Source organism: Pyrus communis, chromosome 15 (genome assembly GCF_041283825.1).
Source record: "Pyrus communis isolate YQ-2024b chromosome 15, ASM4128382v1, whole genome shotgun sequence".
NCBI classification, from domain to species: domain Eukaryota; kingdom Viridiplantae; phylum Streptophyta; class Magnoliopsida; order Rosales; family Rosaceae; genus Pyrus; species Pyrus communis.
In genome coordinates, this window is record NC_142579.1 from 28734471 (window position 1) to 28752113 (window position 17643).

At 36.6% G+C, this 17643-nt stretch overlaps 3 protein-coding genes and 1 long non-coding RNA gene across 5 annotated transcripts; 2 read left to right on the forward strand and 2 right to left on the reverse strand.

Annotated features, from left to right (window-relative positions):
- Positions 1–218: 218 nt before the first annotated feature.
- Positions 219–1517, forward strand: LOC137718752 (FCS-Like Zinc finger 13). The gene is made up of 2 exons (XM_068458293.2): positions 219–948; positions 1157–1517. The coding sequence occupies exons 1-2, from the start codon at positions 368–370 to the stop codon at positions 1314–1316; spliced, it is 741 nt and encodes a 246-aa protein (XP_068314394.2). The 5' UTR covers positions 219–367; the 3' UTR covers positions 1317–1517.
- Positions 1518–2536: 1019 nt separating this feature from the next.
- LOC137733958 (oligouridylate-binding protein 1) lies at positions 2537–7446 on the reverse strand. Of its 2 annotated transcripts, XM_068473183.2 has the most exons (12): positions 7071–7446; positions 6113–6174; positions 5668–5770; positions 5362–5438; positions 5221–5282; positions 5028–5115; positions 4790–4865; positions 4654–4684; positions 4415–4534; positions 3928–4013; positions 3306–3479; positions 2537–3075 (listed from the first exon to the last, which is right to left on the reverse strand). In XM_068473183.2, exons 1-12 carry the CDS (start codon positions 7149–7151, stop codon positions 2797–2799), a joined length of 1239 nt encoding a protein of 412 aa, XP_068329284.2. In that variant the 5' UTR covers positions 7152–7446; the 3' UTR covers positions 2537–2796. The 2 variants fall into 2 exon arrangements, with proteins under 2 accessions (XP_068329284.2, XP_068329292.2); XM_068473191.2 differs by lacking the exon at positions 6113–6174 and having other exon boundaries at positions 7071–7373.
- A 1583-nt stretch (positions 7447–9029) lies between these two features.
- Positions 9030–9865, forward strand: LOC148690824 (uncharacterized). The gene is made up of 2 exons (XR_015957163.1): positions 9030–9478; positions 9610–9865. It is a non-coding gene; the product is annotated as an uncharacterized LOC148690824 (long non-coding RNA).
- Positions 9866–12319: 2454 nt separating this feature from the next.
- On the reverse strand, positions 12320–14371 carry LOC137714309 (protein TIFY 10A). The gene is made up of 5 exons (XM_068453552.2): positions 13961–14371; positions 13426–13612; positions 12951–13267; positions 12804–12861; positions 12320–12679 (listed from the first exon to the last, which is right to left on the reverse strand). Exons 1-5 carry the CDS (start codon positions 14127–14129, stop codon positions 12574–12576), a joined length of 837 nt encoding a protein of 278 aa, XP_068309653.2. The 5' UTR covers positions 14130–14371; the 3' UTR covers positions 12320–12573.
- Positions 14372–17643: the final 3272 nt, after the last annotated feature.

Sequence of the window (17643 nt, forward strand, 5' to 3'; positions counted from 1 at the left end):
TCATTTCCCATAAAGTAAAGTAAGTCAAATATTTTATGGGTGTTTGAAAACAATCATAACTTACATAATTCTAATGAGAAATATCAAGGAAACTCTTTCAAAAGTGAGATTATTTCTAGCATCTCATGTTTTTAAAACAATGTTTTATAATGTTGACACAAGAATTGACATTAAACTGTGAAGTGTCAAAGAACTTATAGAGAGTCACTTCGAAAACCAAACCACTAAGTCCACTGTCCACCCACTCCTCCATCATATATTGGTGAGCCTGAAAAGCTTAAAAGCATTCCAAATACACTCAAACACTTCCATTTCAATCTTCTTAAATTGGGAGAGAGCCTAAACATAAAATTTGTACGCAAAAATTATGTTGAAGTTTGGCAAGAGACCTCTCCCGATGGTCGGAAAGATATCGGAACTCCTAGTTTCCGGCAGCAGTGCCGGGTTTTCCGACACGGACACAAGCCCTAGAGGTCCACTGGACCTCAAGATACAACCTACTTCAAGTCCTAGAGGCGTAAAGAGCTATGACGTTGGTGGTGTTGGGTTGGGAATACTAGCTGCCCTGGAAAAATCAACCCATAACGGACGTGAAATATTGGCAAAATACGCTGTGTTCTGTCCGAACACGAACCGGTCCGACCCGATTCCGGTGAATTCGGGTCAAAACTGTGATGGGTTTTCATCAGGAGGTGTCCAAGAATTTGAGGAAGATAGTTCAGAGAATTATACTTACGTGACTCTACGTGGACAAAAAAAGTCATGCACAAAGGTGTACTACGACGGTGGTGACTGCGCGGGAAGTGCCATGCACCGCCGTGCCAGTAGCGGTGGTTTGACTATATGTGCTGATGATCTTGAAAGTTCGGTTTTTCCTACATCGGATTTCCTCAGTTGCTGCCATTTGTGCAAGAAAAACCTCCATGGCAAGGACATATACATGTACAGGTATTACAATCTTAACAACTTTTTCTTGTTCTTTATTAAAGCAGTATTCTAATTAACCTAATCTAAACTACTGGATAACTATTCGAACTTGAGTGCAAGGGAGTGGTTAAAAACCTTGGAAACCTTATCTTGTTTGTGTTTAACACTGTTTTGTTGGGATTTAGGTTTGATTATGTCATTAATGTTTCCTGTGATGTTTTTCTTACAGAGGAGAAAAAGGATTTTGTAGCACAGAATGTCGGTCAACCCAGATAGTTGCCGATGAGAGGAAAGAGCAGTGCAGATTAGAAGCCTTGAGATCTGCGGATGTTTCGAGCTCGTCTTGTTCCAAAGATGGGATCTTCTCTACTGGGATTCTTGTGATTTAAGGCAAAAAATTACATAGACGGCCATACACTCTATACATTTATATATAATATATGAGGATATTAGTTTTTTTGTTTTTCCAATTAACAAGAAAAAAGAAAGAGGAAAAGAGAAGGAAAAATTTGGATAAATAGTATCGATCGAGCTTGTATTTTGATCAATTTTGAATAATAAAGAATAAGTATACACCTTGATTTCAATAATACTTGGATGGATGAGTATTGTGCTTATGCTAATCTAACGGTTCAAACTGTGTTCGTATAACAGACAATTTTCTTTTTTAAAAAAGTATGTGTATACAAAACCAGTTTCATGTTTCTGCAGCGGTTCGTATGACAATCTCTATAAAAAATTTGTTGGTCTTTATTTTATTGCTGATTGGTGCTTACTGATGTGTTACTGTACTGGAATATTTCTACAAAATATGCTTTACAGTAATGGAACGAATTGAAGAGGACAAAGTATACAAATCCCGTCCCGTTCGATTGAAAATTTGAAAGCTTTCTCCTTTGAATCGGACACAGTTGGGCCCCTTTTTTTAAGACTTTCCACCAAAAATTGGACAGTGACCCCCCAAAATTAACTGTCCAACAACAGAGAGCATCAATATCCTATTGAGTATTGATGCCTGGAAAGTCCAGTTCAATCATGTGGTCTCACTCCTCTAGAAAGGACTTGTAAGGCCACAATATTTGGGAGAGAACTGATTTCCGTATACCTATTTCTTTCTTGTAGTCTCAACTGTAATTTTGGCCGTCAGATTAAATAAAATGGAATCAAGAGACAAATGAACAAGTGCAAAGAACAAAAAAAAAGTGTGCGGATAATTCTTCTGTCCACAACCATTGTGGGATATGCCAGAATCCATTTTAAAATTTTATGTGATAGTCGTATTCAGTACCAGCCATCAATCCAATCATAAGAAATCTTGAGGCCCTACCTAACGGTAGAATTTGGACGCAATTATTCTGTTTCTCTCATCACATGACTAGGGCACTTGATAAGTGAGATATGCAACCGATTACGTGCTATAATCACAAGACAAGGTCACTTGAGAGAAAGGGAGGGAAATATACAACCGTTTAAATGTTAGAATCCCGACAAGTGCAAGCGAAGTCTCTACAACCGAAGCTCATGAAGCCATCAAGACTCTTCATTTGGAAATATGAAATCCCATCTTAAACAATTATTCTCAAAGAGGCTCCTTAAGAGTATAACTCGCTAATAGAATGCTGTAAATAAGATTATGCTAAACTGAGTCAGGTCATAACCCCCAAATGTTAGAAACATAAACATAGTAACCATACACAGCGCAGGTGTAAGTTATAAAAATACATAAAAATCTAAAAAAATACAAAGAAAAAAAAAATTCTTCAAACGAAATAAAAAAGGGGAAACCGAAAAACGTTTACACATCCTACAGGTTTTCTCAAACACTTATTCCTCAGTGTCGTGGTATATCGAGGGGTTTCTGAATCATAATTACTGGTAGTACATGAGTTGCTGAGTTGTTGCTACATTATGGTAGCCACCGTCGTATATGGCCTGACTGGCTCCAGCACCCATCCCCATGGCTGCCTTCAGAGCATGCTGACCCTGCGGAAGCATGAGGGCTTGCGCACCACCCATTTTGCTCAATGCCATTTGTCTTTGATAGGCCGCAAGGTCAGCGGCTGAGAAGCCTGGCATGTGAACTGCAGCTGGTGGCGGCAGGGGGGTTGAGCTTGTCCCTGGTGGAGTAGGCTTGCTGCCCCATGAACACTGTTAACACAAACAGAAAAACATTAGAAGATCGAACCAATTGATCATTTGACGACACCATTAGGACATAACATATCACAAACATTTAAAACAAGCATATGTGCGTGCTCCACACGATGCCTCACTCGTAAACTAAGAAAAGAAGCAATCATCTGAAATCTAAAATATCTGCCAAAAATTTGTCAATTGTTGGTAATTCAACTGAATTATAAACTCCGTCAAGAGTGTACCTTAATTGGCTTGCCACAGAGAAACCTAGCATTCCCCAACTGGATAGCCACAGCTGCTTCAGAATGGGTACTGTATCTCACAAACCCAAAACCTTTATCTCGCTGCACCCGAACATCTTCAATAACTCCAGCACCAAGGCCATGGAAATGACGATGGAGGTCAACTGAAGTAACCTGCAGATTAATGGTAACTCATATTTAAAACATTTTTCTTTGTTTATTGTGCAACTTTGACAAATGTAGACATTTATTTGTTATGCCCACTGGGCACGCTAACCAGAGCCATTTGCCTGTGGATCCTGTCACTAACACGCAATTAACCTATGATCTTATAAAAATGGTATCTTGCAGTTTTGAAAGTGGGCCAGCTGTCCACCACGTATACATAGAAAAACACAATCAAAACTAACAGTGAGGTGATAAGCTGACATTAGTTTGCTGAAGAAGTTGGTTCTTCAGCACTTTGGTTGCCTATGTTGTCAGAAATTTCAGCCTCAACTGTACTTGGTCTAAAATTGACTTCATTTGCATAAGAACATATTGCGATTACAGTATGAAAAGAAAAGCTATAGCCAATCCACAACCAGTTTAATAGTCCATGAGTTAAAAAAGAAATCCTTGCCTCAGGAGCCAGATTGCCCACATAAACCGTAGTATACTGAGGATTGTTCTCTGGAGCATCTTCATTAGGCTTCTCCTGACCATCGTCTGCAAGGGACAAACAGTAAGCTCATCATTATGGGAACACAAATGTGGCAGAAAATTAGAAAGTGAACATCATATCTAACATCATCACTACTCACAGATTTCTGATTCCAATTCAAAAAAGTTTCATACAATTAAAAATAGCATTTTGGAAAAACAAAGAGTAGACAACAGATTCAAGCTGCAATATCTACAGACAAATCATCACCCAGCAAATATGCCATCATAAAACAAAAAGGATAGTTTCTTATGCATCCCACTTATCAAGAACAAAAAATAACAAGAGCTACACCACTCATTTAAATCATGGATAGTAACATCCAAGGGAGAACACAAACAATTTTACTTCCACAGATACATAAGCAACTATGAAAACTTGTTTCATGACTAATGAAGCAGCTCACCTGATGTTCCATTCGTCAGCTCTACAACATTTTTAGAATCAGAACTCTGCTTGTCATCATTGGAAGTAGCACCTTTTGTGGCCCAATTGCACCGAATCTGTCTACTTCCAAGCCACTTTCCTGAGATACCAAGTTAAGAGTTATGGCATCATAGCACTTCTTAATGGGTACACTAACCAAAATCTAAACAACATATGCAAGGAAATAAACTTCCATCAAAAGAATGTACATTGTCTTACCATTTAAGTCATTAATTGCACTTTGGGCCTCCTGAATAAAAAAAAAAACCAGTGGCACAATCATACAGTGAGCCCAACCAGAAAACAAGGAGTGAGAAGGAAGACGCAAAGGGAAATGTTTAAGCAATTTCAGTACCTGCTGATTTCGGAAAGAAACAAACCCAAAGCCCCTTGAACGCCCAGTTTTCTGATCCCACATAACTCTAGCATCTCTGTGAATCAGATCAAATTAATTTAAACAGCCGAGTATGTTTGAAATAAGAGGTACTTCAATTATCCAATAGAAATAACCCAATATATCAAAAGACATCAGCAGAATAACAGAAAACATCAATGTTGAATAAAAAAACAAAAGACACGGAAGTGGAGCTTACGAACAACTAGAATAACCAGAAAAACATGCAAACAGTGTAGCATCAGTAACCTCAGGGCTAAGATCACCAACAAAAATATTAAAGTGACCTGCACGCCAACATAACAAGCATAAGAAAATAAAAATTTGAACATATCAGTCCATGATAATCAATGCATACACATCACTCCATAATAACCGATGCATATACAAACCTGATGTATCCTCTCTCTGACTACTTGCATATGCCCAATTAACTTTAATCGGCTGCCCAAACCTGAATAAACAGCACATTCAGCAAAGGACACCACCAAAAAACGAAAGCCTATCATAATTCTATGAAGATTTTTACTTACAGATGCCTGCCATTAAGAGTCACAATAGCAAGAGCAGCTGACCTACGATCAAAGTAGTCAACAAATCCATAGGATGACTGCATTGAGAAGACATTGGAAACAACACGTAAGTAAAAAGTCTTACCGAGGAGATCACTAATGCAAAGTACCAACATTTATGAGAAACAGAATTTAATCATATGAATCCACAAATGATCCTCAAATATTAAAAACAGAAAGATTCTCATGGAACTAAGAAGAATCTATCATCTGTCCTAACCTCCCATCCAAAGAAAAACACACAAAGTAGGCAAAAATGAACCCCACCTTATCCTTCCTTATGAGCTTGCATCCTTCAAGTGGACCAGTACTGGCAAAGACTTCTTGCATAAGGGGTTCAGTAACTTGTGGGTGAATATTTCCGACATAACTGCATTTTTTCACGAATTACAACATTATAACGTGCAATCTGATAAAAAATGACTGAGAAAAGTAATCTACCTAGCAGATGTTCAAATATAGAATGGCTCATTACCCATCATAAATATATTTAACCTAAATAATAAAATATATATGTAAAGCAGACAAAAGGCAACTGTGCCCGAGTTCTATGCATGCGCAGACTATTATTAGCACAATAGATTGCATTCATTTACATAAGACTAAACATTTCGGGCAAGAAAACAAACGATTTTCAGCGAGTACAAAGGAACCTAGTTGTAAAGAAAAATAAACAAAAATAGAAAAAGCAAAATATCTATACAACACTCACACACTGCGGCAAGTACTTGAATCAAACCCAGGAGGCAGATTTCCACTCAAGATAGGCTCTATCTGCAAAAATACGAATGTAAAAAAACAAGCAAAAGGAAAAGGAAAAAAAAACCTAAGTAATGAATTTACACTCCCCACAAAAACTTAAAGAGATGCATAAGCAAACAAATAGTTGAAACATAAAAAAGGGACCACGGGCATGGAGACAATCTTGCATATGATTACAAAATTGACAGAATGAGGCCAATCTATTATATAATAGCTACCCCTTCAGTTTCAAGCTATCTTAATAAACTTATCATGAACCGATAAGAGTTTCTCCCTTTTCAACTTTCCGTTTTATATAGGAAGCCACGCATAGAATCATTAGAGGTAGTAGTAACAAACACTAATACTTAGAACTGCACGGCCATTAACCGAGACTGATATCGTTCCATCTGTTCATTATGCGGAACATTACATGCCCTCGTCGGACAGTAGATTAATAGAACCAAGGATATAATAACAAGCAGGACAAGCTACAAATATCCAAACAGTAGAGTTTGGCACATTATATGTACATTATTAAGGTTCCTATATGGATAATAATTACCCAAAAAGTATACAGCATCACTTGAATACAGTTGATACAAAATTTCAACAATAAACAGATAAATTTAGATAATTTAAACAGAAATCCCCAAAAAAATTACAAAAATTTCTGGAAAAATCCAACTTTTGGGATCCTTGTAAAACAAAGCCGTCCACATATCAACCAAACACAAAAATCCCATACGTAAATATTTCCAATGGAAATAAACCAGCATTTGGCCAAACATCTCCCACAAATTTCAACCCATACACAAATACCCATATCCAAACATCAATAAAAAAACTCAAACTTTTGACCAGCAAAATGAACAAACATGTAAACCAGAATTAAACCACAGAGAGAGAGACAAGGGGAGAATAAGAACCTGAGGGGCAGCTACGAGGGCAGGGTGTTGGTAAAGCGACTGCTGTATCATGGCTTGCTGCTTGAACCTCGGCTGTTCCATATTATCCTCCTCACACAACGCGGAGAATTGGGGATTTTATACAAATTGCTGTGCAATTGCAATTTTAGGGTTAGGGTTTCACGGAAACGAAGATGAAATTACAAGGGAAACGAGGAAGGAAAAAGATGAAAAAAAAATGAAAAATGAAAAACCGAAAAAAAGGGGGAAAAAAAAAGAAAGGAAAAAACCCCTCGAAGAAAATGAGAATCAGTAGAGCAAGTCACCGCTTTTATAGCTGCTGATTCTTTTATTGGAATTTTTTTAATTTCGACTGTAAGAAAATATTAAATAAAATAAATATTTTTTGTTGTAGTCTATCGTATTTGTATTTTTGTGTCATTGTTTTTTCATTAAAATATTTATTTTATTTTTTAATTTCGACTGTAAGAAAATATTAAATAAATATTGTGTGTGGTAATATATTGTATTTGTATTTTTGTGATTGTTTTTTTGTCAAAATATTTATTTTGTGTGGTAGTTTATCGTATTTGTATTTTTGTGTCATTGTTTTCTCTTCAAAATATGAAATAGAAAGGAACTAGAAATGGAATTAATTGTTTTGTTTTTGATATAAACATCATTATTAAGATTTAGTTATAATATTTTTGAATTTAATATAATTGTCACATTCCGGCTCGGGCCCCACCACATTCCGGGCTTGATTCCACCGTAACACGATATTGTCCGTTTTGAGCCCCACCACGCCCTCACGGTTTTGTTTCTGGGAACTCACACGAGAACTTCTCAGTAGGTTACCCATCCTATCAAAATACACATATAACAACATAAAATTATTGTATTGAAATTAAAACTGAACATAGACTATTTTTCATCTACGCACTCGTTGCGTTACGTACTCCAAAGATAAGCATGTAGTATCTTTGGGTCGAGTCCAAACAATGAATAACTAATTAAATAAGTAAATACAAATGCTAATGTAGAATAACCTGCTTGTGTACTTGCTTAACGAACCCAACCAGCAAGTTAGATGTGACAATATCATCATTTCGCCGATTAGAAGACGATTTCTTATAATTGCTTAACTTGTGAAAAGTGGAATCATAGAATGAGAATCAATTTGCTTACCAAAAATGTAACTAATATAGCTTTTTAAGAATAAATAGAAAATTTTAGAGAGCTTTACCCATAGAGACAAAAACACAAAACGCTAGTTTTGAATTATTTCAAGGATAACAAAAAACCTTAAATCTCAACAAACCTAGCTCAGAAACAAGTAAACCAAAATTTTAAAATCTAGTCCGGCTCTATAAAAATTGAAACTGATGTTAGATCCATAAAAATTGATTTCTGCATCTCTACAAGATCAATTTCAAAACTTTTTGTGCTTCTGCAATATTAGTTTCACAATTTATGCATCGTCGCAAGATCAGTTTCCAAATTCAAGCACTTCTACAAGATAAATTTTAAAATTTCAGCATCTCTCAATATCATTTTCAAAAATTTATGCAATTATGCAATATCAGTTTCAAAATTCCATCACTTCTGCAACATCAATTTCAAAAAATTGAGCACTTCTACAAGGTCAGTTTTAAAATTCCAGCACTTATGCAAGATCAATTTCAAATTTTTGTCCTTTTGCTTCAAAATTCATGCATCCAAATCAGTCAGAACCTCAAAATCAAATACTTCAAACATTACTAAAATCTAAAATCACAATTGTTCTTAGGAATAAAAAAAATATTCATAAATTTAGGGCACAATATAAAGAAGAAGAACAAGGAGAAGGGCGAGAGATGTAGGAAGAAAAAAATATGAGAGAATGACGAAGAAGAAGGAAGACAAGAGAGTGAAAATGATTAAGAAGAAGGGAGGGAGAGTAAGAGAGGGTACTAGCAATTTGGGGCGGGTCCATATTTTTCTAAATTCAAAACGGTGCGGGGCAGGGTGGGCAGGGTCTTAATTTCTGAAGATACAGGCCCTTGGCTGGGACCGTATCCACCATCTAATACTGGAGATGAAATCTATACTATTCAAAGTTCAAGCATCTCACACTCAAAAGGGTCTTGTGTCTCAAAGTCTGTAGTTCACTCTCAGACTTTCTTAAAAACTCTTCCAGACTCGAATGAATCTCCTCTCTTCAGTCATCCTTCTCGCATCTCGATCGTCGATTCAATTCTCACTCTCATTCCTCTCGATCTCTTTATCCCAGAGTCCAAAATGACTTTCATCCCTCTCGAATCTCGATAACTAAGCTCCCTCTGAAGTCAACTCTGATTCTCCGACCACCACCATATGCTCCTCTCCACTTCGACCACCACCTCACGGTTCTAACCAGTCCATCTCGAAGCTAAATCTTCAAACAAAAGGTATTCAAATATAGCTTTTAGTGATTTAAGGAATTTGGGTTTTTCTAGATTTAGGGATTTTGAATTATTTTTTTATTTTGGTTAATTAATATCGTACTCTGGGTCTGGGACCTTGGTTTTTGCATTTGCAGGCTTAACAAACCGGGGAGTTTTAATTACCAATAACTATAATACGCACTGAATTAGGAACAAAGGGATAGATAGATTACAACAATCTTTTATAAGTTTTCAAAGGGTTTTTAAGCACTCGATTATGAACGACAGGTAGGTAGACTACCAATTATTGTATAATACGCACTCGATTGGGTTACTGAATCTCCTTCCAATTTGTGCAATGCAACCTTTTGAGTTTACCAATGTGGTTAAGCAGTTTATTGTTTTGCATGCTTGAAAAGCCTAGTCTTGTTTTATGATTAGCTGACTCATTTGATTCTTTTTGTATGTTAGGTGAGGTGGTTTTGTGATTTGTTTGTATTTGAAACTTGATTAGTTCATTATTATGCTTGAGATCAAACGAGAAAATCGAATTATTGCTGCTGTGCTAGGCAAGGTTTTACAAAGGGGGAATGTTATTGCTTGATTCCTAAATAAATGATACCAAAGTAATAATCTGTTTTTGAAAAAAAAAAAATAATAATTGGACCCGACCCAAACCGGCCCATTTCAAATGGGCCGAATTAGGTCCAATTCCAAGAATTAGAAATGATATACTCGGCCTAGCCCGCCCTGTTTCATTTTAAAACGAGTCGTGTCCAGTTCCAAGAATTAGAAATGATATACCTGCCCCAACATGCATAAGACTGAAAAATGAGAGATTTGGTAGCTCTACAACTACTTGTCCACTCAACGAAAAGTTGATGATTCAAGCCCTTCAAGCCAGGTAGAGTTATTCTGAATCTTGATTTATCATGCGGTTATTCGCATGTGAAACATAATCAAAAGTGCATGTTACACTTCAAAACCGTAATTCAATACTTGAAAATTCATGAGTCATATCGATTAGTGGATCTTGTTGACTCCGTACCCATTCATTCTATGCATGTCGTGGTTCATTACATCACTCATTCCAAACAAGTAAGCATACCTAAAGTGGTCATAGCAAATGAAAATAATGGGTTAGAAAATGTGAAAGGTTTGATTAATTCAATTTTGTTTAGTGAGCAAAGGCCCAAATGATCCAAGAACCCAACTAGTTATTGGTGTTAGATTTAGTAGCCCCATAAGCAGGAGCAATGAAACCCGCATTGAAAAGCACCCGACCACCTTGAACAATCATAGCATGTGACGCCCACCACCTTGAACATAGCATGTAATGCCCACCACCTTGAACATGGCATGTGATGCCCAATTCAGAACCACGTGTTTTTAAGATAAATTAGACGGAGCCCACGTATTTCTGTGTGTTCATTAGATATTTTAACGGCAATACCGTCATTTATCGTCCAAAAATCATTGACGTTGCATTTAAATTGAGAATACCAAATTGGTAGTTTTCATAGAGTCAAACAAAGAGGAGCAACTCTGTGCACAAAGCGAGACATTCAAAATAGTTCATCACTCATTAAACACAGTGATTTGATTAATTAATCCATAAAATTTAATCTGGTATATCTGTCCACGTTTAGAATTAGGATGCACACTTGCACCTCATTTTTTTAGTTGGCAATGTTTGCCAACATTTGGGCACAATATTTCGTAGCAAAAGTGGTATATAACGTAGAAAAAAAGGATGTGACTTGTTTGAATCAGTGTTTAAAATATCAGTAATCGGTGGAAATATCGATAGGTAAATTTATGGAATTATCAATGAATATATCGTGTATATCGATATTGATAAAGATTGCATTTGACAGAAATGATGGAAATTTGCTCAAAAACATGGAAATTTTAAATTATTTTTTAGGGAATGTCATATGAAGCCACAACACATGTATGAATCAAGAATTAATAATTAGATACTGTGTAAATAATAAGTATGTGATATGTGAGAAGAAAAACTTCCTTATAATGACAAATAATAAAATTAAGCATTTCACTAGAAAGAATAAATTATACATAACTTAATTGAATTTTTTGTCATGAAAGCAGCATAAGTTTTATTGAAGTAAAACTAATACCATAAAGAAAGAAATTAAAAAAACAAAGAATGCATAGGGTCATAGATATTTCCTACAAACTTTTTGCAAATTGTCTACAAACATTGGATATTTCCTAAAAATATCGAGGAAATTGACTGATTTCCGGAAATATCGTGCATCTTTCCATATCGTTCCCTAAATTTTTGGATATCCAGGATATTTCAAACACTGATTTGATTTTGTTGCGTGTTAATTCTCTTAACCAATTTCAACAAGTCAATCATGTGAACCACTAGAGCAGCATAATTTTCACTTTGCTTTTTTTTTCTTCCCCCGAAAAAAAAAAAAAAAAAAACACTGGTAGCAAGTTATGGTTATCCATTCCTTCATGTGAATTATTTAATCTACAAAACCTAAGGTTCACATAATTATTTGGTTTAACGACACTTAATATCTACTTGATTTAAAAAGATCAGAGTTTATGACACTCAATTTTTTAGTAGATCCGAGTTTACGACACTTCGGTTTTTAGTACAGATCTCATCAACGAACTTGGTAATAAAGAATAAAGGCCCATAAAATGGTTGCTCGTACAAGGAATGCATATTGTATGGTTTGTACCATATAGTATGGACACAAACGACAAGCAACGGGGCCACATGAATTGATGAGAAAGCAAGATTGTGAGGGCCACCCAATAAATGAAAATGTTGGACGTGCCTAAACCAAACCATGTATGCACCCACCTCCACCAACAGAGAAGAACAAAAAGTGAATTAATTTTATTAAAATTCAAAATTATATCATTACTAATTGAATTCCTTCCATCAGAAGCTTAATTACATGCTTACTGAAACTAATTAAGATTAACCAACAGTTGGCAGATCTAACATGGCAGAAAAATATAGAGCTAATGAACTTCCGGGCTTAAATCAAACCCGCCAAAATTGAAATATATAGCAGAGGCTTGAACTTTAAGAAAGCCTAAGGATGCATACAACAACACAGGTTCTCATATCATTGGGTTTGTTGAGCAGCCAACCCTAACCATGACTTGTTTTCAGTTGGCTTTGCCGGGCCGGATGAAGGGCTGCTAGTTTGGTACGGTGCTCGCGTGTTGAGCCTGTAAAACAGACAAGTTGTAAACAAGATCAATCAAATGGATCATATAAACATTACTGTTAACATGAATTGGTATTTTTGATGATTGGAGAGAAAAATATGCTATAGTTGTTTCGGATGCCTACCTATCCTTTCTCTTTTCAAGGAATCGATGAAGCGAAGCTTTCCTCGCAAGTGGAAGATCTGCAATAGAAAGGAAATCGTTGATTAGAAACATGTTATTTATAGGAGTACTTGATATGGAGACACGGTGATCACAGAAAGAAGATTACCACAGACTATCGGTCGAGGGGATGGCTTGTCGCCCTCCTGGATCGCTTGATTGTCAAACTTAGGAAACATGTTTGTGCTCGGGGGAACTGAACTGCTGGAATTCATTGGACTCTTGCCCAAATGAGAGGCAAAGGCATTTTTAATCTTGGCCGGAGTAGAAGCCAGAGTGGTATGGCTCTGGGATCTTTCCTTGCTTGCTAAGAGCATGACTTCCTTCGCCTTGTCCACCGGAAAATCGTTGAACACTATGACTTGTCCACCATAAAAGATAGTCATTTGTGCCTTTTGGGGCTCTCCCGAGGCAGATTTCTTCACACTAGTACATGAGAAACAAAGCATAATGAGCTAACAAAGATTTCACATATAAACTCAACAAAGTCATATGCTGCTACAATTTTTCAGAAATCCGATTTTCGCCTTCTAATATCTATCGAAACCCTACAAATACAGAGCCGTAAATTTCCAAAAAATTACCTAGAATCAGCCATCTTGGGGACCTCTTCTCTGGGAGTGGGGGCAGAGGGACCAAAACCAGCTTGTTGAGGAAACAAATCCATGGATTTGAAATCTCCAGCCGCCGTTGGCACGTTTCGAGAAGTTTCCATAAATGGAAAGAAATTCATGGGTGGGGCTTTCTGATTAAACATCTCAGGTGCTCCTCCTGTCCAAACATTTTCCAATTTTATAAAACAAATAAGGAAAATTCTGAAACCTTTTGATATGGAAACAAAATTAAACAGAGAAGTGCTTTTTACCGCAATTTTCAGGTGTTTCTAGTCAAATTTGAATGAGATCTTATTAAATCTTCTTAAAAAAAAAAAAAAAGTTATGTGCTACAAATCTTCCCTTTTCTGATTCTCTTTCAATTGGGAAACTTGGTTTCTCAGCAACCAAACAGAAAGTCATGCACGCATAAGATTCTAGATGGAGTTCATACTCTCTTCCTCTAATTTTCTCAGCAACCAAACAGAAAATAAGACCAGTTAAAAAGTAAAGACAAGTGCTTTACCATTTGATTGTTGCATGTTGTTGTATGCCATGTCAAGATTCAGATCTCCAAAGCTGCATTCCTCCTTGAGGTACTGGCAAAGCATGCTGCATGTCTGAGTGAAGCTCGACGGCTTCTCCGCCGTCCTCATCCCTCTCTGGCCTGAAAATTTATCCGACGAACTCGACATTTCTCCGCCGACCAAGTTCAAAATCCCACAATCCAACAAAACACAACCAACACTCAAAATCCAATATTTTCCCACCAACCCCGTTCTAAATCACTCAATCCAAACACAACCCAGAATTCAAAATCCAATCTTTCTTCGTTTTTCCAGACAAAAAAATCCCTTTTTTTATAATCTTGGCGCTGAAACCTCCTGTCTTTATACCATTCTTGTAGTAAGAGAAAACTCGTGGTCCTCTGTCTCTTTTATCAGCAGTCCACAGGCTTATCTTTATTTATATTTTAGTTTTTAAATTTAACTTTTTAAGTTTTATAATTTATTTTATTTAAATATTACTTTATTTTTTGGTTAAAAAAGCACGTGAAATATATGTGTGTTGAGTTTAATTATTTAATGGTTGTTTTATTAGTTGGATCCCACTACCCGTCTGTTTCAAATTTGCAAACACGTTTTCTTTGAGTTCGCTTGGCAACGTCCAGGTTCGCTTTCCTATCTGCCAACTTCAAGCATGGCCCATGCATTTTCCGTTTATTTACAGCATCGCCTTCCCATCTTTTATTTATTTATTTTCTGAAAATATGATTTTAGCCCATGAAATTTAATTTTCTCCACATAAAACCTGTGACATCTCATATCGCTCAAGAGAGTGATCCTTATATGTATATTCTCATTCCTACCTAGCACGAGGCCTTTTGGGAGCTCACTGGCTTCGGGTTCCGTAAGAACTCCGAAGTTAAGCGAGAAGGGGGCTAGAGCAATCCCATGATGGGTGACCCACTGGTAAGTTGCTCGTGAGTTCCCAAAAACAAAACCGTGAGGGCGTGGTTGGGTCCCAAAGCGGACAATATCGTGCTATGGTGATGGAGCGGGCCCGGGAAGTGGTCCGCCCCAGGCCAAGATGTGACAATTTGGTATCAGAGCCTAACCCTGGCCGTGGTGTGCCGACGAGGACGTCGGGCCCCTAAGGGGGGTGGATTGTGACATCCCACATTGCCCAAGAGAGTGATCCTTATATGTATATTCTCATCCCTACCTAGCACGAGGCCCCTTTTGGGAGCTCACTGACTTTGAGTTCCGTAGGAACTCCGAAGTTAAGCGAGAAGGGGGCTAGAGCAATCCCATGATGGGTGACCCACTGTGAAGTTGCTCGTGAGTTCCCAAAAACAAAACCGTGAGGGCGTGGTTGGGGCCCAAAGCGGACAATATCGTGCTATGGTGGTGGAACGGGCCCTGGAAGTGGTCCGTCCCGGGCCGAGATGTGACAAAACCCGATGTAAATTTTTTGCTCAAATAAAACTTCATTGACTAGACTTCACATAAGCAAATTCATTAATTATATTTGACTTTATCCATTTAAAAATTTTTGGATGCCTAAAACACCCTTATTGAATGTTTAATGTACACAATTAATTCTATACAAATTGTAAGGGAGAATTAATGATTTTACAAAAATAATATTTTGCATATAAATGTAGGGATTTGTTGGTTAGTTTGGCTCTCGAATTCCAATTTACCATTACAAGTGTCCATATTATATATAGGTAAATTATTGTACTTCAAAATATAAAAAAAAAAATTGTTGTCAAAGTAAAAATATATAAATTAAAGGAGATAAAAATTGCAGGTAAATTAATTTTAAGACAAAGAAAAAGAAAAGAACCAACTATAGGTAAATTATTTACATATACAGTCTAGATATTTGATTCACATAAAAAATGTAGGTAAATCACGTGTGCATAATTTACCTACTATTATTGAAATTTACCTACTTGCATATTTTACCTACTATTATATTAATTTACCTACTTGCATAATATAGGGAAAATGCCAACAAAACATGAGAATATTATTTGCATATATCACAGGTAAATTGCAAACAGAAATATGAGAATATTTTGTTTCTATAATGTAGGTAAATTACAGGCAATAGGGCGATATTATTTATATAGGTAAAGTAGGGACGTTTAACTATTATATATAAGGAGAATAATTACACCGAATAATAATGTAGTCATTATTTAAAGTAATGCACTAGATTGTTGTAGAAATTAAAAATAAATAAATAGAAAAAACGTCATGATGCTTAATTAGATTTTAAGGCCCTAAAAAGTTCATCATTTCATATTATAAAAAGTTCAGGAACCAATACTCACAATTTTAATCCAGGGACCAAATCTCAAATTGAGAAGTTTAGAGATCGTTACTCCAATTATCTTCTTTCATTACTAATGATATTCTACACAGGAAAAAAAAAATGAAGTGCTTGATTGGCAATGTAATGAGTTGAAGTGGAAGAGTGTAATTAACAAAGCAATACACCACTTTCATGCTCCCATCTGTATCATTATATTTTCGCTTCTTCAATGTTCATGGTTTTGCTAGAAAAGGAAAACAAACACACGTTTTAAATTTCCAATATGATTTGAGAGTTTTTTTTTTCCTTCTCGCATAATTACCATGTAACACAAAATTGAATAATTTTATTAAGTTATATTGGGCTCAACTTTCAACGAAGTGCTTGTCGATTGGCTCATCATTTGCGATTGATCATGTTTTAACGTAATTTTTGTTAGGTCTAATTGCAAATGTTTATTTGTGTTGTATTACGTTTATGTCGATAGGCAGAATGCCTGCTTGTTTTATAATGGAAAATTTGATGTGTCAGTTTAGGTTTAATATCTATTTGCTTAGCAGGTTTGCAGAGCTTTGTTTAGATTGGAAGGCCGCTTAAGCTTTCGTTAGTCTGGCTTTGTTTTTGTTTTAGGCTGCTGTCTGTTTTAGCTTGTCTGGTTTTACAGTTGCTTCTTGTGGTTGGGCTGGTATGCCAGACCGCCCTCTCTGGTCTGCTGCCGGCGGTACAGGAGGATATTAACAGCGATTATCTGACCATCTGTCTCTTCTGGTTGGCTTACAAGCAGATTATCTTTGGACCAGTTTCTTAGTTTAATTTCCTGCGTAAGCAAATTCTGGTTGTTGTTGTTGACCGTATTAGTCTGTCCTGAAAACTGGATGAAGTGAATTTGTTGCGACTGAGCAATACCATGACCGTGGAGATTGGAGGGCCTGCCGGGCGAGACTATGAGCAATACGATTTGTTTGGAACCTTCTCTAGCTCCGAGAACTTCCACCTGCAATTCAAATTTTGTTCGGCAGTCGTTTAAAATTAGACCAAAGTATGCATACGTGGGAGTTCGAACTCACCCTTGAAGTTCCAAACTATTGTTTGCTTTCCCCTAGACCAACTCCTCGGAGTTTACTTTTCGTGGTTTTGTTTAATCTTAATTAGTGCATTACTCTTTAATCGTGTTTTCTTTCCCACATTGCTCATTTTAAGTCACTTTGACCAAACTCATCCCTGAAATCATGTTTTCGTTCCCACATTGCCCACTGTATGTCATTTTGATCCACTTTGGATCATTTTTTTGAGTCCGACATTGTTATCCAAAAGACATTTTGACCCAACTTGCCCTCTAAGATTACGTTCGTGTCCCACTTTACACCCGGTTCCACCTGAGTT

What these genes read in the sequence shown, in the direction of transcription:
- LOC137714309 (XM_068453552.2), bottom strand. Translation starts at nt 14,129, where the DNA reads ATGTCGAGTTCGTCGGATAAATTTTCAGGCCAGAGAGGGATGAGGACG. An exon ending in CAACATGCAACAATCAAATG is followed by an intron (nt 13,613 to 13,960) that starts GTAAAGCACTTG and finishes ATGTTTGGACAG; the next exon opens with GAGGAGCACCTGAGATGTTT. An exon ending in CCCAAGATGGCTGATTCTAG is followed by an intron (nt 13,268 to 13,425) that starts GTAATTTTTTGG and finishes CTCATGTACTAG; the next exon opens with TGTGAAGAAATCTGCCTCGG.
- LOC137718752 (XM_068458293.2), top strand. Translation starts at nt 368, where the DNA reads ATGTTGAAGTTTGGCAAGAGACCTCTCCCGATGGTCGGAAAGATATCG. An exon ending in AAGGACATATACATGTACAG is followed by an intron (nt 949 to 1,156) that starts GTATTACAATCT and finishes TTTTTCTTACAG; the next exon opens with AGGAGAAAAAGGATTTTGTA.
- LOC137733958 (XM_068473183.2), bottom strand. Translation starts at nt 7,151, where the DNA reads ATGGAACAGCCGAGGTTCAAGCAGCAAGCCATGATACAGCAGTCGCTT. An exon ending in AGCTCATAAGGAAGGATAAG is followed by an intron (nt 5,439 to 5,667) that starts GTGGGGTTCATT and finishes TTCTCAATGCAG; the next exon opens with TCATCCTATGGATTTGTTGA. An exon ending in TCTGGTTATTCTAGTTGTTC is followed by an intron (nt 4,866 to 5,027) that starts GTAAGCTCCACT and finishes TCTGATTCACAG; the next exon opens with AGATGCTAGAGTTATGTGGG.